The sequence below is a fragment of the Python bivittatus genome, unplaced genomic scaffold (assembly GCF_059951505.1).
Source record: "Python bivittatus isolate LINGU-HERP-01145 unplaced genomic scaffold, Pbiv_v1 ctg000210_np1212, whole genome shotgun sequence".
In the NCBI taxonomy this organism is placed as follows: domain Eukaryota; kingdom Metazoa; phylum Chordata; class Lepidosauria; order Squamata; family Pythonidae; genus Python; species Python bivittatus.
In genome coordinates, this window is record NW_028277053.1 from 9,968,525 (window position 1) to 9,993,318 (window position 24,794).

General features: G+C 45.3%; 1 protein-coding gene across 7 annotated transcripts in view; it reads right to left on the reverse strand.

Annotated features, from left to right (window-relative positions):
• ST3GAL5 (ST3 beta-galactoside alpha-2,3-sialyltransferase 5) overlaps window positions 1–21,509 on the reverse strand; it is a 31,079-nt gene extending 9,570 nt beyond the window's left edge. Inside the window, exons 1-4 of one of the 7 annotated variants that reach the window (XM_088139454.1) lie at window positions 21,303–21,509; window positions 17,637–17,922; window positions 1,166–1,289; window positions 197–311 (exon numbers count right to left, since the gene is read on the reverse strand). In XM_088139454.1, coding sequence (XP_087995580.1) covers window positions 197–311; window positions 1,166–1,209 — 159 coding nt within the window. In that variant the 5' untranslated portion in view covers window positions 1,210–1,289; window positions 17,637–17,922; window positions 21,303–21,509. The other 6 variants (XM_088139452.1, XM_088139453.1, XM_088139458.1 and 3 more) reach the window with 6 other exon arrangements.
• Window positions 21,510–24,794: the final 3,285 nt, after the last annotated feature.

Below are 24,794 nucleotides of genomic sequence, written 5' to 3' on the forward strand. Positions count from 1 at the left end.
ACTAGCCATCTAATAATCTATTATAAAATCTTGCAAGGATTTTGACACACATCCTTTTCAGTATTTCAATGACTACGAAGTTGACTTTCAAACTGTCTCCAGAACCAAGTAAAGGTAACAGTCAGTTGCATTCCTGGCCACAGAGTGTTTCTTATTTTTTTCTTTTATTTCAGTTAAAATGATGAATGCGACTAACCTTTGCACGATCAGGGTCTACATCATGAATTCTTCTTGTACCACATGTCTTGAAATCAGAGTTTATCTTGATCATGTAAATAAAGCAAAGTCCAATAACAACTAGGATGATAGGTCTAAAAGTGTAAAGACAAGATCTTTAAGTATTCATTACATCACCACTCCTTATCACAAAGTCCAGATAGAGTAGTAACTAGATAAAAGTGTTCCAGCTGAAAAAAGAAAAAAAAAAGGACAAGAATTCTAGGTTTATTAAGGTCAAGGTACTTTCTAGATGAACTGGAACAGTAATGACAGCACTACAAACTCAATCTAGATATAAGAAGAAATTGGGAAAACGTTCAATATAATCCCCCCAAAGTTCCAAACCCAACTTAGGGGAATTTGAAGCTGAGTTTCTGACTTTCTATGATTGGGACAAGCCAGAACTCATAACACAAAAATGAAATGTGGTTTGCGACTCTTGCTTCAGAGCACCACAAGCCACGGAACATGTGGCCCCTCGTTAGCAGAGGTCCTTTAATTAGCTGGAGAGGTCAAGCGAGAAAAATGTGTTGCCTGTACTTCCGCCACAGTCTATTCAAAGTAAGTCAGTATTGTCTGGAAATTTAGCATGCTGATGCAATTCCAAGTAAAATTACACAGGAATGTTCTGCTAGAGCAGCGTATGCATTCAATCTGGAAACATCCATTTACTTTTTAAGAAAGGGGGGGAGGATAAGGTATGATTAAGTGATCAGAAACAGCTGCAATGATACTTTACGTCTAAAAATAATCAGAATGTTAGTTTGTAAAGTCACTGTCTGCTATAATCCAAAAATAAAGGAAAAGCACTTATTCCTATATTCTGGTCCTGTCAATGTTTTTGCTCAAGCCGAGTTTTTTAAGCAAATGCTTTTAAAGCAAATCTATACTTTGGCGAAATGTACAGTAAACAGCAATTTTCATCTTCACTAATAGAGACACTTACTTGAAAGTAGCTGTTAAAAACCCAGTTGGTCTTTTCATCTTCATATGCAAACCAGTTTAAAGCATGGCAGGGAAGACCAGCAAGCTCCTCTTCGGGTGAACAGACTTATCTTCTCTCAGCATTGCTTGCAAAAAAAAAAAACTTTTCTGTTAAAATGGTTTATATTTAGGATTTCAAAAGAAATTCCAAGCCTAGACAGTAAACGTCCATGCAACACAAAGATATGACTTGCTTATGCTGGTCTTTGACTGTAATAAAGATAGGACTGACTTGCTCAATTTCTAAGAACTGCCAATTCTTCTTAATATGGCATAGGCCTGAATTTTTATGATCCTCCCCGGAAGTTGTTGGCTCCAGGCAACCCAGTGATAAAAAACAGCAGAAGATCAAAGGTCAGCTTCTGCCATCTCAGTTAAAATGGGGAAAGGCACCTTTACTGATCTGATGCCAGGCTACCTCCTGGCCCCAAAAACTACCTATTATTTTACAAAAGTGAGGAAAAAGGATCCAATCACAACTCCTAAAGGAAAAACTTCATTGTCAAATACAGACAAGAAGAAAGAAATGTTCACCGGTGAACAAATGTAGTTTTAGTATTAAATTTAGCTAAGCATTAAAAATAATAAGGACAAATACACTAACAGGGACAAACAGATGATGACAAAGACAATTTATGGAACCCCCAAGAAGGAAAAGAAAAAGGGGTTTGAAACTATTTAGGAGAAATAATAAGATAACAAGATCAACTGAAATGTTCACAGCTTTGGAGCATTTTCTCTACAATGAAAACCTAAAGATTAAGTTTAAAAAATCAAATCAAAACAAAACTCTAAATGTCTTCAAGGGGAGAGGCCAATTACTTATTTATTTTACAAAACTGTATGCCACCCACTCCACAGTGCCTATTGCTTATCAAAAAGAATGACATTTTAAAAAATGTGTGACATGGTGAAATGAGGACAATCTGTTCTCCCCTTCAAGAGATTAGATTGAGATCCTCCTTAATAATTTGGCAAAAAAGCAACAGCCAGGAAGAAAAACTGAGTTAATGTAAAGAGTTGCTTTATTCTTTACATTAAATTATTTAAATTGATTATTTCAATTATATAAAGACTAAAACATGTATTATTTAAACTGGCGAACAATCAAAAAGCAAAGTGTAATTTTAAAGTCAACCCTGGTTCTAAAAAACATTTTGTCTTCCAGCTTACTGGCAGTCATCAAAGGAGGAAAGCAACTGGATGACGCACCAAACAGACCTGATGCTGAGGGTCCAGCCCCTGGCATCGGCAGTGAGGCAAACCCCGCCATTCCTGACTCTAGCCAAAACTTGCCTGAGCCATGAAAGCTGCTGCTCCAGAATGGAAAGCCAGAGGATAAAGTAAAAGAAAAAAAGAAAAAGTGTTATCTTGTAATGTGATGATCTACCAGGAAGTTACCGCTCCTGAACAGCCTGTCTTCTGAAGTCAGAGTTGGTCGGGGAAATGTGCACCTGGATAGATGGAAAGGGGGAATTTCCAGCATCTGAGGTCCATCTGAATGGATTGGAACCACCTTTATGACAGACCCCCAAACTTGTATCTTTGGGTCTTGCCTCCCCGGAAGTCTTGGCCTTACTTAGATATGACAAATGCCTCATTTTCTGACTCATAACCCACCATGGCTAATGCTGGATTAGACTGGGACTACAATCCTGCTTTCCGACTCCAATTGTGAGTAAAAGTTTAAGCTCAGCTGCTGGAGACTTCATGGACACATCCATGCAGCCTTCTGGACAAGAAGTAGCTTTCTACTGCCACTTGGACTTCATTTTTTTTCTTTTTACTTCCTAGTCGAGCCTACAGTCCCGGGATTTCCGCCCAAGCACTAACCAGATCTGACTCAACAGTAAATGCCCTGCCCCATTTATGCTCTTGGACTGTTAACAACTTTGCTAAAGCTGTCAGGCAAAAATACTTATTACCAAAAGCCCATAAAACAAAAGAAGTAGAACATGATATCTCAGCATATTTAATTACTGTATCTATTACAAGCTCTGAACTGAATTACCATAGATAATAAGCATAGTGGACTTTATTCAGCTTGCCAAATCACAAGTTCAAGTTATGAGCAAATTATCATTAGCTATCAACCTTTAGTGAAGGGATTATTTCCCCATTTTAAACTGTGACATTAATTTAGGACCTGTTGATCACGGCCCTTTATGTCAATAAAACCAATAATGTGGGGAGACCAAAGCAGGCCTCAGCGTAGAACAAAAATGAAAGGGGAGTTCGATTTACATGAATTATGTTCCTGCAGCAGTAGAAAACTACGATTCGTCAGGAAGCTTCCATGACTATCTTCCTGAAGTGCCCACATCACCTACTGTGCTACAGTCAAGAGTTTTCTAATTTCCTTCTACAGCAGATTTCACGGGGGTAGATGGGAGGGTATTCAAAAATCAGCAGTTTAAGAGCACGTGCTAGCTACAAACATGATCCTTTAGTTGGCCTTGAGTTCTGTAAAACATTCTGGCCAACACAGAACATACTTAACAGAAGACCGTTTTGCTTAAATAGTGGCGTTATTCCTAATTTTAAGTGATACAATGTGGAGGCCATGCGCAATTTTTTCTGCCTTGCCTTTTATGCAACTTTAGACAAATGAGTCAGTTATTCTGTAGCAATAGGGACAGAGAAGGAAATGAACATGTGAACACCAGGAACTTGTTACCAACTTGCTGAGATTCTTAGAAACCATAAGCAGCAAATGGCTTTTTTGTATTCAGCTACAGATACAAAAGTCCTATTCAGTATAAAATTTCAGTATAAAAATGGTTTTTATCTGAAAACATTTCACGCAACAATGAGCACATGTCTGCATGTCTCAAGTTGTGTCAGCTTATTCAGAACACAGCAGTACAGCTGGTTACTGGTTTATGCAACTTGGATTAAACTGTACCAGCCCCATGTTGTTTAAAAATGGCTAGCTAGAATCTTCCCTCATTCAGATTCACGCCTGTGAGTTAAGCCATTAGATTATCACATTTTTAAGATGGTGCATTACTAACAAGTAACTTGTCTAACTCAAAGTCTCACCACTTTTTCTGAGCCTCTGAAATACTTCAACAGATTATTTATACTTCACATCTATACAGCTCCTCTTTTAACGGTTTTTTTTTTCCTGCATGATGTAATTCTATTACATTCTGCCCTGGCTGTGAAGGATAAATTTCCTGTCTCTACTAAGGGGACAAGAGCTAAATAAATAAGTAAAAAATTGATATAATGTCTTCAAACTGTATCGAGCTGCCACCTGTTGATCCCAAATCCAGTAACTTTCCTTGCAACCAATATTGATTCAAAAGAAAGTTCATTTATTGAGAATAAGTGTACAGATCCAAAGCATTGTTAAGACTGATCAAAAGCGCGCCAAAAGCTGTTTTTCTTACTTCCCCCCCCCCATCGCCCTTAGTTCTTGGTCCTCTGATTCTCTTGCTGGCATGACCTTGAGCATGCCAGAGCTTGTGATAAGGAGCCATCTGCTTTAAACGGTTTCTCATTCCTACTCCCCCCCCTTTTACAATGGCAGAACCGCAGTATATAAAAAACTATTTTTTAAACTAGCCATCTAATAATCTATTATAAAATCTTGCGAGGATTCTGACATGCTGCCCCTCCACAAAAGAGGATGTCAGTCGGATATCAGTCTTCTTCACTCAAAAAAAACAAAAACAAAGAGAAACATAATACAATAACCCTTCTAATTGTTAAGGCTCTGTAGGATAAACATCATAAAAAATTTTAACTAAATGTGGAGCATTTACATGTTTGTCAACCCATTCAGCCATTGACTTGGGAAAATGTTTCCACTGAATTAAAAATTGAACCCCCCCCCCCATGCTTTCTACTGTCCAGTATCTCTTTAACTTCAAAATGTTGTTCTCCTTCAACCATCATCGGTTTAGGCGGTGCTGGGGAGGGATGCCATTGAGATGACTCTTTGTAGGGTTTAAGCAGGCCGCAGTGGAACACTGGATGGATTCTTTTAAAGGTAGCAAGCATCTGTAATCGTAGGGCAACTGGATTAACTACTTTATCTATAATAAAAGGCCCCACGAACTTTGGAGTAAGCTTTCTGGAAGGTTGTAATGATTTAAGATGCTTAGTAGATAAAAGAATCTTATCTCCTACTTTCCAGTCTTTTTCTGGGGTTCTCTTAGCATCTGCAAATTTCTTGTACGTTGCTCTGGCCTCCTTCAACGACGCAGCAATCTGAGGCCACACTTGTGGTCATTTGTTGGACCCATTCATCAACTGACGTGACTTGAGTGGATTGTTTAGGTAGTTCTGGGATTGGTACAAAGTCCTGTCCTGTAGCTATTTTAAAAGGGGTGAGGCCAGTGTGTCAAGTCTACAATGTCCAACTCTCAGTTCTGAACATTCTCACGCAATCAGTCTTGGTTCAGACAAATACTTCTTTATTAAGTTGTACATGTAGCTTGTAAACCGAACATTGCTAAAACTAACACCTTGGGTAAACCTCCCTCTGGTTATCCCCCCTCCCCTTATTGCTTGGCGTCGTGACTCCTCTTCACCTGTTGTTGACCTCTCTCCTCCCTCCCTGAGCTTCTTCCTGGTTCTTTGGGCCCCAGCTGCCTGGCCAGCAATCAAGCCAGTCTAAATTGCTCAAATATGGTTAAGCTGCTTCCCAACTCCTCTTACAACCATTAACAGCCACCCCCCCCTCCTTAGTTACAAGTGGCAGAAACAAATCAATCCAACTCCCAACGAATGCAATATGTGAGAAGGCAGGGAGAAGTGAGGGCCTCAAACGAACCATGTTTGCTAGGGGAGAGCGCTGTGCACCATGGGGCAGCCTTGGGGGGGACGGCAGGAGGGAGGAAAGACTGCAGGCAAAAGGCACGTTCGCACCAGAGTGAAGAGAAACGGCAGGGGGCGGCTGTTGGGTCAAGTGGGTATTGGAATGTGTATTGCGCTGATTGGATTCGGAAAGTGGAATGTCTGCGGTTTTGCGGTTAATTAGCGGCGCTCCGGGGCAGTAAAAAAAGGTGAGATTGTGAGCCAAGCCCTCTTAGGAGGGGGAGGACAGATAGGGGGTATAAAAAACCTGTCAGACCTTGTTTCGGGGTTCCTCCATTGCTGCGGGAGGGACCCACCTTTGCAAACGTGCCCAATAAAAAAACTTCTGTCTACTAGGCAACCGAACCCGTGTCTGTCGTTTTCTGACAAAATTGGCGAGCCAGGCAGGAGTCCTCGATGTGGACCGGACTGTGGGGAACCGGTGAGTAATCGGCCGTAACACCCCGTTGAGGTGTCTCCCGTTTTCCCCGGAGTCGGGTCCGGGACGGGACTCCAATCGCCAGTCAGACAGAAGTAAAGAGGAAGTCGGCCGACGAGGGGACCTCCGGGAGGTCTGGTGAGTACAGCCTACCCATAATCTCGGGGAGATTAGTGTGGTTACGAGGCGTTGGACGCTGCAAGGGGACAGAAGAGTCCGGGACCTTCTGTAAGGTGGGAAACGTAGTCAGGAAGGATGGGTAAGGCGCAGAGTAAGAGTGTAAGGCCAGGGGCCAATGAGAAAAACGCAGTAGGGGGAATCCCCACGGAGTCTCCATTAGGACAATTGTTGCAACAATGGGAGACACCCTGGTTGTGTCCATTCACCAGGGGTCTGGAAAAACCGACCATGATAACTTTGTGCGCTAAAGAATGGCCAAAATATCCACTAGTGGACCCCGAATTCCCCTACCGTTGGGATACTCTTGGAATCCCCAGTAATTACTGGGTGACCCAACTAAAAAAAACCTACATTGTGGAGCATAAATTGTTAACCAAGGATGTAGAAGTCTGGTTCCATGTTCATTGGGAAGAGCCTCGACCCAAGTTAGCCAAAATTTTTGTCCAAAAAGAACAGGAGGATGAGGAGGACCTCTGGCTGACTGGACCCCAATGGGGGCCGCCACCTCCTCCTCCTCCTCTTCCTACCGCTCCCCCTCCGGCATCCCCACCCTATCCCGGGCTGCGGAAAGAGCTGGACCAGCTGAACCAAGACATTCAGAACTTGCCCTTTATTCTAAGGTTGGCCAGTGCCTTCCCCGTCCTGGAGGTCCCGAATGGAACGAACACACAGGGGGTGGCCGTCACCAGTTACGTAATGGTTCCCATCAAACCCAGTGAGTTGAGGGAATTAAAAAAGACCCTCCCTCGTATGCAAGAGGACGCCCATACCACCGCCAAACAATTGGAACTTTTTCTCGGCCCGGTGGAATACTCCTGGGGGGAACTGAATTACATTTTAGCCCACCTCTATACACCAGAAGAGAGGGGCCAGATTCGGCGAGCCACGCTCGGGGCTTGGGAGCGAAGGAATGCAAACGTCCCGAGTGCCCCAGCCGCGGATACTAAATTCCCTCTGGCGGACCCAAATTGGAATCCCAATAATGCTGAACATCGGGAGAACATGAGAGGAGTTTCCCCCTGTACTAGGGGGGTCATGGTTCCCCAACCGGGACCCACGGGGAACCCTTGGTAAACATCACGGTGGGTCCCACCGGCGAGGAACAGCAGTTCCTCGTGGACACCGGAGCCTCTCGAACATCGCTGTGCCAACCGATCCCAGGGATTGTGAAATCCCGGGGCGCGTCAGTATCGGTGATGGGGGTGGGAGGCTCTCCGGTCAAGGCAGACGTACTGGAGGGAGTAAGATTGGAGTGGAATGGGAAGGAGGTAACTGCATATGTGTTACTGATCCCACAGGCGGGAGTGAACCTGCTGGGAAGGGATCTAATGGGTAGTCTAGGAGTGGAGTTGTGGAATGTGGAACAGGCAGAAAGGATGTGTTTGATGCGGGAGGCGGACGTGGAGGTTGTGAACCCTGAGGTATGGGCAGGGGAGGGGGGGGCGGGTCGGTTTCGCATCGCCCCAATTAGCATCCCCTTGAAACCGGGGGTGACAGGTTTGCGGCAAGCCCAATACCCGCTGTCCCGGGATGGGAGGCGCGGGCTAAAGCCCATCATAGATGGGCTGAGGCGGCAAGGGCTGTTGGAACCGGCTATATCCCCCTTCAACTCCCCTATCTTAGCTGTGAAGAAGAAGGACAATAGTTACAGGCTGGTGCAGGACCTGCAGGAGGTCCCGCTGGAGGAGGGTGAGGTCTGATTTGTGGATGGGTCTAGCCGAGTAGAGCAGGGACAAAGGAAGTCAGGGTATGCGATAGTGGCGGCGGAGGGAGAGACAGTAGAGAAGGGGGCACTACCAGCGGACTGGTCGGCCCAGCTGTGTGAAGTGCACGCTTTGAAACGGGCACTAGAGTTGGGAAAGGGAGTGTCCCTCACCGTTTACACAGACTCGCGATACGCCTGGGGAGTAGTGCACACTTTCGGGAAAATTTGGCTGGAATGGGGTTTACTCACAACTGCTGGGAAGGAGGTGAAAGCTTGGCAACTGATAGAGGGGATGATGGAAGCTCTTCAAGAACCCGACAGGATTGCAGTGGTGCATGTAATGGGACATCAGAAGGGGGACTCGATGGAGGCAAGAGGGAACTGACTTGGTGATCGAGTAGCAAAGGAGGCAGCGGAGGGTGTCCCCATTGCCATCATGATTGCAATCCCCCAAATAGAAGAACCTCCGGCTTGGGCGCCGGGGAAGTTGGACGAGGTGCTGCTGGAAAGGGAAGGTTGCAGGGAGGAAGCAGGTCGTTGGGTTACAATTGAGGGGACCCCAGTAGTGAGTCGTGCTGACATGAGGGGGATGGTGGAGAAACTGCACGAAGGGTCTCAACGGGGGGGTGCAGGCTTTGGTAGACACTGTAAAGCCGTGGTACTGGAGCCTGGGGGTTCGATGGGAACTCCACACCCCTTGGCATCCTGACTCCAGTGGGAAAGTGGAAAGGGCCAACGGGGTGTTGAAGCAACATCTCACCAAACTGGGATTGGAAACAGGGCTACCTTGGACAAAGACACTTCCGGATGCCCTGCTTCGAATGCGGACAGCTCCTCGCAAGGATGTGGGGGTCTCCCCGTTCGAGCTGATGATGGGAAGACCTTTCCTGGCTCCAATGGGAGAGCTTATCCCTGAGCTAAAGGATGCCTTCCTAAGAAAGTATCTCCTGGTACTGTCACAATCTCTCTTGTCTTTAAGAAAACAAGGACTCCTCGCTCAACGGCCCCCCTTGCTGGAAGACCAACACCCCCACAAGCCAGGGGATTGGGTCCTGATAAAGACGTGGAAGGATGAGAAGCTGAAACCGTCTTGGGAGGGACCATACCAAGTTCTCCTGACAACTGAATCAGTGGTTCGGACCCGACAGGGGGGTTGGACCCACTACCATCGGGTTAAGCAAGCTCCCGACCCCCGACCGTGGACTGCCCAACCGGGAGACGGACTCAAAGTAAAACTTCAAAGGAACTGAACTAAGGCAGGGGAGGAGATGACCAACATAAAGGCTTGCATCCAGGTTATTCTGTTATGTCACTGCTTAGATGCTCTACAGCACAGCTCTAACAACAATTTTTTTGTAGAATTGGCACAGACAGCTTTGAACAGCTCAACTTTTTGTGTGGGGCAACTCTTGACTGTGAATGGTGTCACTTCCACCTGTTTCTTTCGAATGCCCATCAGCTTAGAAGCATTGAAGAATGTTACTCAGATAGCGAATATTGATATCACTGGGGATGATCCCCCGTGGGGGGGGGGGATGTTCTATCATTTTGGGTCTTCTCCCATACCAAGACCCAGGACTAATCAAAGGCAAATGGCTCTAAATCTCTTGGGGATAACCAATGCAACTCAATGTGTATATTTCAACAATACCCAGAACCATACCCACCCATTGCCCTCAAAAGGTCCTGCTTTCACTTGTGGAAGGGTCAATAATATCCCTTACGCTTCAACCCCTCTATACCTACCTAAAGGTTTCTTTTTGTTATGTGGACATGAAGCTTATACCTATGTTCCAGCCTATAGTTCAGGGGGCCCTTGTGCCGTAGGGCGCCTGACCTCTCTATATGCCCTGCCTCCAATGCAAGCGCACCCATCAAAAGAAAAAAGAAAAAGGGAGCTGCCATCTGCTTGTGAGAGTGATGTGACACTCTTGTCCGAAACAGAAGCCATGGCTCTGGCCCTCTCCTTAGTAGGGGTTCCTGCACTAAGCGGAAGAACTTATCTGGACCTAAGGAAGGTGGCCTGCCTCCTGGCTAAAAGTGTCAACCTTACATCCTCTCTCATTGCAGCCCTCACTGAAGAAGTCACTGAGATCAGGAGGGCGGTCATTCAAAATCGGATAGCTATAGACTATCTCCTATTAAGGGCAGGACAAGGCTGTGAATCTTTTCAAGGTCTTTGTTGCTTTAACCTAACCAACAATGAGAATTATATTGAAGCAAAACTAGCCAAGTTGAAGACCTTAGCCTCTCGCATATCCGAGGATCCAGAGGGATGGAATTGGTCGTGGCTCACTAGTTGGTTACCTAACTTTGCTTGGTTAAAACAACTTTCTGTGCTAGCTATTGGCTTCATTGCCTTACTGGTCCTAGTATGTTGCTTAATGCAATGCCTCCCTGCTTGTGGGAATTACCTGTCCCAGTGTGTGAAGCCCCGGGTCTGGGACGAGGGAGCAATCCTGTTAGCCAGGTTTGAGGCTCAAAAGAAGCGTGAAAAGAAAAAGGGGGGATTGTGAGAAGGCAGGGAGAAGTGAGGGCCTCAAACGAACCATGTTTGCTAGGGAGAGCGCTGTGCACCATGGGGCAGCCTTGGGGGGGACGGCAGGAGGGAGGAAAGACTGCAGGCAAAAGGCACGTTCGCACCAGAGTGAAGAGAAACGGCAGGGGGCGGCTGTTGGGTCAAGTGGGTATTGCAATGTGTATTGCGCTGATTGGATTCGGAAAGTGGAATGTCTGCGGTTTTGCGGTTAATTAGCGGCGCTCCGGGGCGGTAAAAAAAGGTGAGATTGTGAGCCAAGCCCTCTTAGGAGGGGGAGGACAGATAGGGGGTATAAAAAACCTGTCAGACCTTGTTTCGGGGTTCCTCCATTGCTGCGGGAGGGACCCACCTTTGCAAACGTGCCCAATAAAAAAACTTGTCTACTAGACAACCGAACCCGTGTCTGTCGTTTTCTGACAAATACAATGGAAAACAACAACAGTTGGGTGATGCAGGTTCTGACATAGTGCTTTGATGCACTGCATTATTATAAGCTACTTCAGCAAACGGTAACAGCTCATCCCAATTGTCTTGTTGGTAGTTAATGAAACATCTCAAATATTGTTCTAACACTGAGTTCAGACGTTCACATGATCCCGTCTGGGCGTGGTACCCTGAACTCAAGCCTTGCGATGCCCCCAGTAATTTTAGGAACGCCCTCCAGAACATGGCAGTAAACTGGACCCCGCGATCCGAAATTATTCGTTCTGGGACACCATGAGCTCGGTAGACGTGTTGTATAAATAACTTAGCCAGTTTGGGTGCTGATGGAAGGGATTGGCATGCCACAAAATGTGCTTGTTTGGAAAAAAGGTCTGTAACTACCCAAATAACTGTCTTTTTGTTGCTTTCAGGCAGGTCTACAATAAAGTCCATGGAAACTTGCTTCCAAGGAGCCCCTGGGTTTGCTACTGTCTGTAGAAGCCCCATTGGTTTGCCCCCTCTTTTTTTTGCCATAGCACACGTGGGGTATGTAGCTACATATTCCCCTACATCTTTTCTCATTGTTGGCCACCAAAATTGTTGCCTGAGTAGATGTAATGTCTTCACAAAACCAAAGTGCCCAGCTGTTCTGCTGTCGTGACTTCTTTGCGAGACCCACTTTCTAGCGTCTGCAGGGACATACAGCTTATCTTGCCACCACCGTGCCCCTTGTTTGTTCACTAGTAATTGGCTGTTGCTTTTAAACCAATCATCCTGAGCAATTTGGGCATTTAATTTTTTTAACAATTCTTCTGGTTGTTCTTCACCCCTCTTTTTCTGAGCTCTAGTGACCACTCTTAGGGCTGCTTGGGTACATGGAATTACAGGAGCGACTACTTCCTCCCACTTGATGTTGTGTTGAGGCAATCGAGACAGGGCATCTGCCATAAAAATTTTTCCCCCAGGAATGTACTTCAGGGAGAAGTTAAATCGATGAAAATATTGTGCCCATCTCATTTGCTTGGGTGACAGCTTCCTCGGTGCAGTCAAAGCTTCTAGATTCTTGTGATCAGTCCAAATTTCAAAGGGATGGGGTGATCCCTCTAACAAGTGTCTCCAGCAAACTAACGCCCAGCGCACTGCAAACGCTTCCTTTTCCCACACCAGCCAGCGTCTCTCACTTTCTGAAAATTTCCGGGATATGTATGCACATGGAAACAGCTCCCCCCCTGCCCCCTTCTGTAACAACACAGCTCCCACTGCCACATCCGAAGCGTCTGCCTGTATGACAAATGGCGGTTCTGGATCAGGGTGCTTTAAGATCGGTTCAGCCGTAAACAGACGCTTTAAACTTTGAAAAGCTTCCTGGCACTCCTTAGTCCAGGCCAGGGGGGCTCCAGGTTTTGATGCCTTCGCTTTGTCCTTGCCCTTGGTTTTCAACAAATCGGTGAGTGGGAGTGCTACTTGGGCAATGTTGGGTATGAATTGCTGATAGAAGTTAGCAAAGCCAGGAAACTTTGAAGCTGACGCCTGGTTTTGGGAGCCTCCCAACCTGTGATGTCCCTCACCTTGACCGAGTCCATTTCAATTTCCTGATGTGAAATTCTATATCCCAAATAGTCAATTTGCTGTTTATGAAATTCACATTTGGAGAGCTTGGCATACAATTGAGCCTCCAGTAGCTTTTTTAGTACCTTCCTGACCAATTGTACATGTTGCTCCATGGTCTCAGTGTAAATCAGGATATCGTCTAGATAAACCAACACCCCCTGGTATAAATGCTCTTGTAACACCTCATTTATAAGTTGCATAAACACCCCCGCCACTCCTTTTAATCCGAACAACATTATTTCATAACAGAAACACCCCAGGGGCGTGTTAAAGGCAGATTTCCATTGATCTCCTTCCCAGATTCGCACCCTGAAGTACGCCTCCCTTAAATCCAGTTTTGTGAAAATTTTCCCTTTGGATAAATGGGCCAACAGATCTTTCATCAAAGGAAGTGGGTACTGGTCGTCAGCAGAAATGGCATTTAGCCCTCTATAATCTGTGCACAAACATAGGGAGCCATCTTTCTTTTCCCTAAATAGCACCGGTGCAGCAATTTGAGAATGTGTAGGTACAATAAAGCCCCTCTTTAGATTCTTATCAATGAACTCCCACAAGGCTTCCAACTCTTTGGGTGTCATTGGATACATTTTCTTCCTTGGAAATTTAGCCCCAGGCTCAATCTCTATGGCACAGTCACAGGCGTGATGGGGGGGCAGCTGATACCAATACCAATACCAATACTTTAATGGCCAAGTATAAAACATACACAAGGAATTTATCTTCGGTGATAACAGCAAAATCAACGGTGCGTTTGGATAAGAGCAAAAAAAGATCACATGGCATTCAGCAAAGCAATGGCACGAGGGAAAAAACTATTCTGATGTCTGGATGTTTTAACATAAGGAGCTCTATGGCGCCGTCCTGAAGGAAGAAGTTGGAACAGATTGTACCCAGGATGAGAAGAGTCTGCAGATATCCTCTCTGCCCTCCTTTTGACCCTCACAGTATATAGTTCTTCTACAGAAGGCAGATGGATTGCAATGATCCTTTCTGCAGACTTAACTATTCGTTGGAGTCTGAGTCTGTCCTGTTTGGTTGCAGAACCAAACCAGACAGTTATAGAGGAGCAGATAACAGACTCAATGATTCCCCTGTAAAACTGTACCAAGAGCTCCTGGGATAATTTAAACTTCCTAAGTTGCCGCAGGAAAAACATCCTTTGCTGTGCCTTTTTAATAATGGCTGTAATGTTATACGTCCATTTCAGGTCTTGGGAAAGTATAGAGCCCAGGAACCTGAAGGACTCTACCACTGATACTAGACTGTTAAGTATAGTAAGGGGAGGAATAGGAGAAGGATTCTTCCTAAAGTCCACAATCATCTCCACGGTCTTAAGTGTATTCAGTTTCAGGTTATTACTACCACACCACAAGACTAGCTGTTGAACCTCCCGTCTATATGCTGACTCATTTCCATTTTGAATTAAACCAATGACAGTTGTATCATTTGCATATTTCAAAATTTTAACAGAAGAGTCCTTTGAAATGCAGTCATTGGTATAAAGGGAAAAAAGCAGTGGAGAAAGCACACATCCCTGAGGGGCACCAGTACTGATTAACCGAGTACTGGAAATAATTTTGCCTAACCTCACGTTGTTTTCTGCCTGTTAGAAAACTAATAATCCACCTACAAGTATGCACAGGCACAGTAAGCTGGATTAGTTTGTTGTACAGAATTTCTGGTACAATAGTGTTAAATGCTGAACTGAAGTCCACAAAAAGAACTCGTGCATAAGACCCCGAAATTTCAAGATGTTGCAGAATATAGTGAAGGGCCATATTAACAGCATCATCCACTGACCTGTTCCCCCGATAGGCAAACTGCAGTGGATCTAACAGGGGATCCATGATGGCTTTCAAGTGAGCCAACATGAGCCTCTCAAAGGTCTTCATGACCACAGATGTCAATGCAACCGGTCTGTAGTCATTCAGCTCACTAATGGGGGATTTCTTAGGAACTGGGATGATTGTAGAACTCTTAAAACAAGAAGGAACATAGCCTGTCTTCAGTGATTTGTTAAAAATATGCGTGAAAACGGGGGCCAGTTGTTCTGCACAGACTTTCAGACACGAGGTAGTCACACCGTCTGGACCTGGAGCTTTTCCAATCTTTTGCTTTTGAAGCAAACCTCGCACTTCTTTTTCCAGGATCACCAGAGGTAAGGGACCCGGGGGATTGGGGAGAGGTAAAGAAAAATCGAGTACTGATGATGTATCCGAGATACAATTGGCAGCCGCAGATATCAATTGATCATTCTCAAACCTGCAATAAAACCTGTTGAGATCGTCTGCCAGTTGATGACTCTCTTCAATCAGGAGAGGTGGGTGGTTGTAGCCGATGATGTTCTTCAGGCTCTTCCACACAGTCGCAGGATCATTTGCTGAGAACTGACTTTTCAGCTTTGCTGAATAGTTCCTCTTTGCCGCCTTAATATCCCTCGTGAGTACATTTCTAGTCCGATTATACCTAATCCTGTCCTCACTCCTATGGGCCTCCTCCTTGTCCCGACGCAGCTGTTTGAGCTTTGCTGTGAACCACGGTTTGTTGTTGTTATAAATAAGTATGTTTTTAGTGGGCACACACATGCCCTCACAAAAGCTAATGTATGAAGTCACAGCATCAGTATACTCATCCAGATCTGCAGAGGCAGCTTCAAAAACATTCCAATCTGTACACTCCAAGCAGGCCTGTAGGTTTAACTTAGCATCATCAGACCATAACTTCACTGCTCTGATCACAGGCTTTGCAGTTATAAGTCTCTGTCTATAGGTGGAAATAAGATGAATCATACAATGATCAGATGAGCCAATTGCTGCTCGCGATATAGAACGGTAGGCTCCTTTTAGTGTGGTGTAGCAATAATCCAATATATTCTTGCCCCTAGTAGGACAACTAACATGCTGTATGTATCTAGGCAACTCGGTAGTTAGATCAGCACCATTAAAGTCTCCTAAAACAATGAGTAAAGAGTCTGGATATTTCTGTTCTATACCGACTATCTGATCTGTTAAAGTCTGTATTGCACTATTTAGAGAAGCAGGAGGTATATAAACTCCGACCAAGATGAATGAAGAAAATTCCCGTGGAGCATAGTACGGTTTGCAGTTAATAACCAAAGTCTCTAAGTGCATACCGCAAGATTTATGTAAGATTCTAACATCTCTATACCAACGGGTATTAACATAAAAGCAGATTCCACCTCCTTTTTGTTTGCCCAATGACGCTGTAACTCGATCTCCCCTATAGAGATGAAAGCCTGAAAGTTGTAAGGATCTATCCTCCACCAGATGATTAAGCCATGTTTCAGTGAAACAAAGGGCTGCAGCATTTAAGAAGTCAGAATTATTCCGATTTAAGATGGATAGTTCGTCCATTTTGTTGACTAATGAACGTATGTTTGTTAAATATATTGAAGGAAGAGGAGTTCTGGTTCGTTGCTTTCTCAGTCTTACCAAGATTCCAGCTCACTTTCCCCTTCGTCGGTATCTCACATATCTACGCTTAGCTCCCAGGCTGCTGCTGCAGAAGCTGCTGCTGCCAAAGCTGCTGCCAAAGCCGAGGGAAGCCGCAGCCCCCGCAGTCAGAAAGTCCACAATAGCACTCCCACAGCCACGAAAAACAGGAGGAGTTGTATAAACAGAATGCTGTCTGATATTTAAAAGTTCATTTCTAGAATATGTAATCTGCAAAGAGCTGCAGAATACAGAGAAAAACACCAAACCCACCAAGGAGCGTTTCACTGAGGCTGCCATTCGCGGCGCCATCTTGAAATGAGGAGATCTGACTCTCTTTCGCTAAATACCTCCTGCAGGTTGAGGTATTGCTTGGGAATCTGAGTTGCAGCCTCCCCTGCCCTTTCCCTACTCACAGCGCCCATCTCTTCATCTGACAACGTTTCGGTAACTCCTTCAACTTGCACTCCCCCCTCCTTTGGGAAACGCAAGATCTTTTCCTCCCAGTTTACTTCTGGGTTCTTCCTTTTTAACCAGTTCATGCCCAGAAGCACTGGGTTGCTTGCCATGGGAGTCACTAGGAATTTAATAGTCTCTTTATGGTCCCCCATGGTTAGCTCGAGCTCTTCAGTACGATACTCCACCGGTCCTCCCCGTCAGAACCTGCATCATCCAACTGTTGTTTTCCATTGTATTGCATTCGTTGGGAGTTGGGGTGATTTGTTTCTGCCACTTGTAACTAAGGAGGGGGGGTGGCTGTTAATGGTTGTAAGGGGAGCTGGGAAGCAGCTTAACCATATATGGGCAATTTAGACTGGCTTGATTGCCGGCCAGGCAGCTGGGGCCCAAAGAACCAGGAAGAAGCTCCGGGAGGGAGGAGAGAGGTCAACAACAGGTGAAGAGGAGTCACGACAGGCAATAAGGGGAGGAGGGATAACTAGAGGGAGGTTTACCCAAGGCGTTAGTTTTAGCAATGTTCTGTTTACAAGCTACATGTACCTCTTAATAAAGAAGTATTTATCTGACCCAAGCCTGGTTGTGAGAGAATGCTTCAGACCCGAGAGTTGGACATTGTGGACTTGACACCCCCGCTGGGGATCCGTCCAGCTGGGTAAAAATCACAGGGGTTTTGAGTCTCTTTAAGTGCAGTCCCAAACCCCGGGCGAGGGCGGGATTAATCAGATTTCGGGAGCAGCCAGAGTCTATCAGCGCCCGCATCTCCGCCCTTCGCTTCGTCCTCACCACCCTTAGTTCCACCCAAATTTTAATGGGACTCACCCCCATCTCTTCACTCTCCGAGTCCTCCCGTGAGCTGCTTTCTTTCTCTGGAAGAGCAGCCACCTGTCGGAGAGAGAGTGGAGCCAACAACTTCCGGGTTTTGCCGCCGCCGCGTGTTGCCGCTCTAGCTCCCGTCTCGCTGCCTACCACTGCTGCCTCCTTCTTGCCGGGCTTCGAAGACTTCGGCCCCTTCCGCTCCGTCTTCTTGCCTCCTTGCTCCGTCTTTGCTTTAGGGCATGCAGCGGCAAAGTGCCCTGGCTCCCCGCAGTTGAAACAGACGCGCCCCCTTTTACAATGGCAGAACCATAGCATATAAAAAACTATTTTTTAAACTAGCCATCTAATAATCTATTATAAAATCTTGCAAGGATTCTGACACAAACGTCAGTGCAGCAAGGAAGAACAACCTATTTAGTATAAAGAGTGAAGGACAACTTCTGCCCAAGGTGCAGCAATATTCCCAAGCATGTTTTTCCAACTGGAGAAAGCAGAATAAAGTTGTAGGAGAGGTCATCCATCACCTGAAGCTTGCAATTCCAGCTACTGACCCTGCTTCTCTTATGGAGACCTAGACCTTGTCCCACCTTCTGGTTCTCAGCTGTCCCACTGTTTGTATGCTGCCAGCTAAACCACCTTCTCTATCCTAGCATTATCCATTGTTCTAAGAGCAAGCAGAAATCAGAATTACAGTTTCTAGCAGGGGAGGCATTGTCTTACTTGACAGCATTTGGCTCCAGACATTCAAGCAGGGTAGACTTAATGAGGCACCCACCAAATACTGCCAAGTGATCAAGCACTGCTTTCACGCAGGAGTTTCTCAAACGTATATAAAACAAAGCCCAATTGTTCCTAGGAGTTGCTAACTTCTCCCATCCAACTCAACTTACATCAATACTTGCATTAGAGTAAGCAGCAACTTTTAGCCTCTTAAAAGATCCATTCTAAATGCTTTCTCCAAAATGGATGGATGGTATTTGTCTAGCCAACTGTTCCAGAGCCTAAAAGAGTGCTGTGGTTGCATCGAGAAAGTTTAGTTTGCAGCACTGGGTTTTTCTGTTTGTTTCCGTTTCCATTGCTCTTCGCTTTCCACTTTTTGCACGATATTGTTTTTACATTATTGTTCTGAATCAGCCAGAGTTCTGGTTTTAAGATGGTTTTACAGCCATACAAGTATTTTAAATAAATAAAAACAAAACAAAAAATAATACCAGGGTGAGAGCAATATATTTAGCTATACATTGATGAAATGAAAATGTTAGCAGGAAAGCAAAGTTGGCTAATGCAACCAGGGCTTATTTATCATATTTATATAGCCGCTCATCTCACAGAAGGTGACTCTGGGAGGCGTACAGCTTATATTTTGTCTTCCCTTTATATTGGCTTCTCACAAAAACTTTGGGGAAACGCTACCTTGTTTACGAGAACAAGAAGAAGGTAAATCAGGGATGACCGGCACTTTGATCAAGCAACTTACTTTGCCAAACGTTTAATGTTGCTGACCTACCCCATGTCAGCTCTGCCAAATCTGGTGCTGGGTTTTGGTTTGTTTGTGGATACAGTTTGAACAAACTAACTGTAATTTAACAAAATGTTAAAACAATTCCCCTGATTATGACTCACAGTATCATAAGGGTGACCTTTTGCATCTGTTCATATTAATTTGGGCCCACAAACGGTTTATGCCACATTAAATGGAAAAGCAGGGTGTCACTGTTAAGTTGTTGGCCTAGACCTGGGAAGTCAAGCTCATCATGTAAGTTCAAGTCAAGCTCATCATGTAAGTTCTGGCCAGCTGAACTCTCTATCCATTCAACATTACAAGGTAACAGATGTGGATAAAATTTAGAGGAGGGAGTGTTTGTAATATGTTGGGCTCCTGGAAGAAAGCTGCTATATAAATGTAAGTAATAGTAATAACTCAACTATACATAGATTAGCTTTCAGACAGCACACCCATTGGTTTTACACTCCTTTCTAAGCTTAGGCACTTTTCTTGATAATGCTTGCTTCTTATCGAACCCTATCAGGTTTGAATTCAGCTATCATCCATATTTGTTCCACCTATCTACTTTAATGCACACAAAATCACCCAGTTTTGAGTCACAACTGGCAAGATGGGTGGCTCTATCAATCAATCAAATTTATTTATTTATTTATTAAATTTATATGCCGCCCATCTCCCACAGAGGGTGACTCTGGGTGGCTCACAATTAAAATCAAACATTAAAAAACAGTAAGAATATAAATATAAATATAAAATAAGTAGTAATAAATAAAATAAATATAAAAAATAAAATATAAATATAAAAAACCCTTTTTAACAATATTTATTCCCCCAAATAAACTCAATTAAGAATTTACAACATTAGAATTAAGTTCTTGAAAGACAGCAGAATTGTATATTTTTGAAAAAGTGAATACATGCATTGTTATCAATTGCAGATTTTGACTGAACCTATTAAAAAACAATAAACTGACACATACAAAATAGCAGAAAGACTGGCACATTCCCCAAGCATTTCAAACAGATCATTATTGCAGAATAAAAGGGTTGGGGGGGGCAGAGATATTAATTTCTTCATGAAACCACATTGTTGTTGGGAACTGCAGTTATTCTGAACTTTTTCTTTATCATAAATTTACTCTATAGTCCTAATTTGCCACCTTGGTTCAAAAGTCAGACTTTCTAAAAGTAAGTTTTTTGGAGTTTCAGAGGTACCAATTGCATTAATTGGCAAGCGTTGTCTTGTAAAGACATAAGTAACGATCAAGTGTAAGACATATTGTGAAAAAGCATAAAATGCAGCGAAAAGAATGTGATTTGTGGTGTTGCAACTACAACTTCCAGACCACCAAGAACACAGAAAGCCACAACCACCTGTCAAAATCTCGCCCATTTTCTGCAGCTTCTCACCAGCCCTTCGAAAGGAATAATTTTAAGAATTTTCTAACTCCTCAGGAAATGAAGATCCCTCCGAGACTTTCTCGAATCATCCAAAAAACAAGGCTTAGCTCCCTCATTTCAGGGGACAAAACCCTGAAGGGATAAACAAGACCCACGACGCCCAGCCAGCCAGCCTGCCTGCCTCCTAGGGAGTTAGGACTACAAAGCCCAGAGCCCCCAGCCAATACAGCACTGGAATCGCAGCATTCCTCCCAAAGGAGTGAAAAGAATAAACGAGAGGCCAGCGAGTCCCACGTCAATCGCCCCCAATTCTACAAATCCCGCGCAGAAACCCCGAATACCGAAATACTTCGCAATATTTTATCTTATTTCGCAATACTTAGCAAACGCGCGCCCTGCGTCTGCATGGTGAAAAGTCAGGCTGTTGCAAGCGGGGGGCATCCCTCCCTTCTGCAGGAAGGGCCCCCCAGGTTACCTTCCCTGGTTTTGCAGATCTGGCCAGGAACCCCGCCATAACCCACCCAGTCCCCCTGCCGTGCCCCCAAGCGGGCGCCTGCAACACCGCCCCCCGCCCCTCCATCCCGGCGGGGCTCCGCATTTGCAATGGCAGCTCCTCGCGACCGCCGCGCGCAGCCCAGAAGTAACCCCGGGGCTGCGCACGTGATGCTCCAGGGAATGCTGGCGTGACGCCCGCCGGACGGCAGCTCCCGTTGCTTACCGACCCCGCGCTCCCCGCCACGCGCGCCGCGGCCGCCTCGTACCTGAGCACGGCCCAAGCCTGCCTTTGCGCGCCGCCTCCAGATCAGCCCTGGAAGACCTCAGCCCCGCTAGGCCGCGGAGGGCAAACGGCGCAGGCGGCGGCGGCGGCGGCTGAGGCTGACGGGCGTGCTGCTCAGCCAACCGCCGGCCGCGAGAGGGAGCCGGAGGCGCCGTCTCGATCGGGGACTTAGAAAGGGGTAGCGTGGCGCTCCGTTTCCGGCCAGAAGCGTGAGGCGGTCTCGGCCGGCCCTGGAAGGGAGCGGGAGCCTTTCTTGAGGCGGCCGGCGTGGGCTGCAACGCCTCAGGCGGCCGCGGGAGGCAGCCGAGAGACGCGGGGCCTGCCGGCTCTTGAGCGCCACCGGGTGGCGCTCGGGCTTTCTGCGGCTCGGAAATGGAATCTCATCTGAGCCTTATGCCATGTTTCTGTTTCGTGGTCTTACTGCTTTTAATGCTTTTTGTTGTTATGTTTTTTTCATTGTTGTACTCCTTCTCATAAACTAAATGTAACATAACAATACAGAAAGTAAAACAAACAAACACATCTCACTAAGACGTATTTGTTAACTTTATTTTTATTTTAGTCTGGGCTGTTTGTCTGATTTGGTGTTTGTGGCTGTTTTTTTCCAATTTTGTACTCCACCGAGTCCACTGGAGGGGGGGGCAATAAGTATAAATAAATAAAACTCTTCTTTCTTAACTTCCTTCGTGGCCCAGAGTAACGGATGTGAGATGGGAGGCTGTGTAAATTTACCTAACGGATAAATAAATACTACTTTTGGCCTTTGGCATTTTTTATCTGGGATGCCCTTATTCCTAAGACCATGGGAAACCAAGCACGAAGTGTAAATATAATATAAATACCAGGGCTCGACAATCAGGAAATGACCCTAATACAGATTTGACTTGGGTTGAGTTCTTGGGCTGTGTTTTAAAGGGAAGACGAGATCGTAGCACGGAAATAAGGGACAAAAGCCAATGCAGCTTTTGGGAAAAATGAGTCAATTTGTTTGCAGATGGGACCAAAATCCAGACTCTGTTTTTCTAGCTGTTTGGCATGATGTAGACCCCAACGACATCAGGAGAATCAAAGCCTTTGAAAGGTGGATTTGTAGGACATTCCTTAAAATGTCACGGTTGGACATGTCCAAGATGAGCCGGGTCTCCAAAGGATGGACAAAGAGATGGAGAATACCATCAAGAAAGGACATTGGAATATTTGCAGCCCGTGTGCTTAACCAGAATTATCAATTACCTCACTACTAGGAAAAATTCAAGGGGGAAACAGCACTGGAAGAAGACATATCCTAGCACAAAAGTAACATTGCTGGCACTAATGCTAACGGATGTATAAGTTTAAAAGGTCCTATTATAGAAGATGCAAGCATATGTAGAGTGGAGTTTGCTTAATTGCTTCTAGCTGGGCCAAAGATTACCAAAAATGTTGGTAGAGGCTGATGGGTTTTCTAGGCTCCTTTCTTCACGTACCCAAAAGATTTCAGTGGAAGGACCAGCATGTCATCTAAAGACAACTGCTGTTATTGTTTTACCAGTCACTGGGGATGGGGATGTGGAAATGTACGCATGAAGTCAGCCTGGGGGTCACTATTCACCACTGTTGCCAGAATTTGCTAAAGTAGTCCCTACAGGAGGGACTTTGGGGGACTTCAGCTTTCCTGCCAAGTGAAAGGCTCTTTCCAATCCACCTAGACCTGCCTAACAGACTTCTTACGGCACATAAGGGTGCCAGCATTCCCTATAAAAGTGCTGCTTTCTGCAAATAGCATTTTTGGCTGCAAGGCTTTGATCAGAGTCTTGAGGCTCCACAAACCTTGAATCAAATATGAAGCTACAATTTAGAGTACAAGGAAGCAAAATCAGGTAAGAGTTGGCGGAATGGGAGATAACCCTATGTTGGCTTGAAGGGCTTTGGAAGGATTGAAATAGTGGTGTGGAAATACCCATAGTGAAGGTTCTCCTTTGCATCCTGGTTGCAAAAATTCCTTAGGCTAGGAAGTGACAGTTATTGCACAATGTGTCAGGTTCGGTCAGCACGGGGCTTCGGGGAAGCTCGTAGCCAGCGAACTCCACCGGCGGCAGCTAGCAAGGAAAAGAGGAACTGAAAGCGCCGCTAATTAACGGGCCACCTGCGCCCAGCCAAACAGGAAAACCGCAGCGGAAGCGTTTAACTATAAACTGATAACGGCGCGAGCCAGCAATGAACGGGGCCGCAGGCAGCGAAACAAGATCGCAACGCAGCACAGAACCCGCGGGCTTGCACGTAACGGGGAGGAACCAACCCAAGCCAGGGGGGACTGCCCATCAAGGACAATGGACCCTGACCGAACCTGCCATCATGGACAATCAAGGGGGATTATTGGGGGGCCAATAATCCGCAGCAGCAACGTGATCGCGGGGCGGGAAAAAAGCGCGGGAAGGGGGGAATATAACAAGTGATGCAATTGTACCAAGCCAGTCCTGGCTTTGCTTGTGACTACTACGTTACGCATGAGTAAACCTTCTTTGTGAACCACACGTGTCACGAGAGTTTCTCTGTCGAACGGGGCAAACCTTACACAATGCAGCTTAGCAAGAAACTGACTGAATTAAACAGGGGAATGGAATGTGAATTTCCAGGCTGCAAGCTTAGATATGCACAGGCTGCAGACTCAGACATGCAATCCTTACCCAAAGGTATGGCTCTTGGCCATGAACAGTCCCAGATTAACCCAGTGCCTGAATAAGAAAAAGACTGGTCCTTGTCAAACTGAGGCAGAACTCCAGAGAACCTGTGGACTAAAGCTGAAAACCATCTCCCCACAGCCTCTCATTAAAGTTCGGAATTTCCAAAAAGTGAGAAATCCAGGTTAATTGAAGTAGAACCAATAATGCAGAGCTACTCTTTCACTAGAAAGAGATGAAATTTAGCAGCAGGTTTTTGCTTTATTCTTCTGGCTGGGCAAGTCTCATGTTCTTATTTGCCTGGACAAACTATAAATGGAACGTGATCCATCTATCAAGCTATGTATGAAGATATCAAATTTCCTCTAGAATTTTCTTATAATTGATAGTACTGATTTCAAACATCCAACCAGACTTTGTTAAAGTGAAACCTTTGAAGGGCATTGTTTTGATACACAATTTTACACTCTCTCATAATGTGTGGGCATGCATGTGATAGTGCACTCTATCTTATTTACAAAGGATTCACTTGCTTTGTAAAGAGCACAGCATTTTTTCCCCCACCTTATCTCTTTGTTGAATGCCTGATTGCCTTCTAAGAGAGCACAGCATTCCCCCCCACCCCATTTCCTTTAGAAGCAATTAGCCAGATGCCTGACTGAACAAGTAAGCTATAAATTAGATTCATACCGGGCAGGCAGAGACACCAAATTCCAAAGAAGTTAGGTATTTCCTTGATAACCAGAAGCAAAAAGTTAAACTTAGATTCACCTCTTTAGGCCCACCTTTACTTTTTCCTGGGTCATCCCAAAATT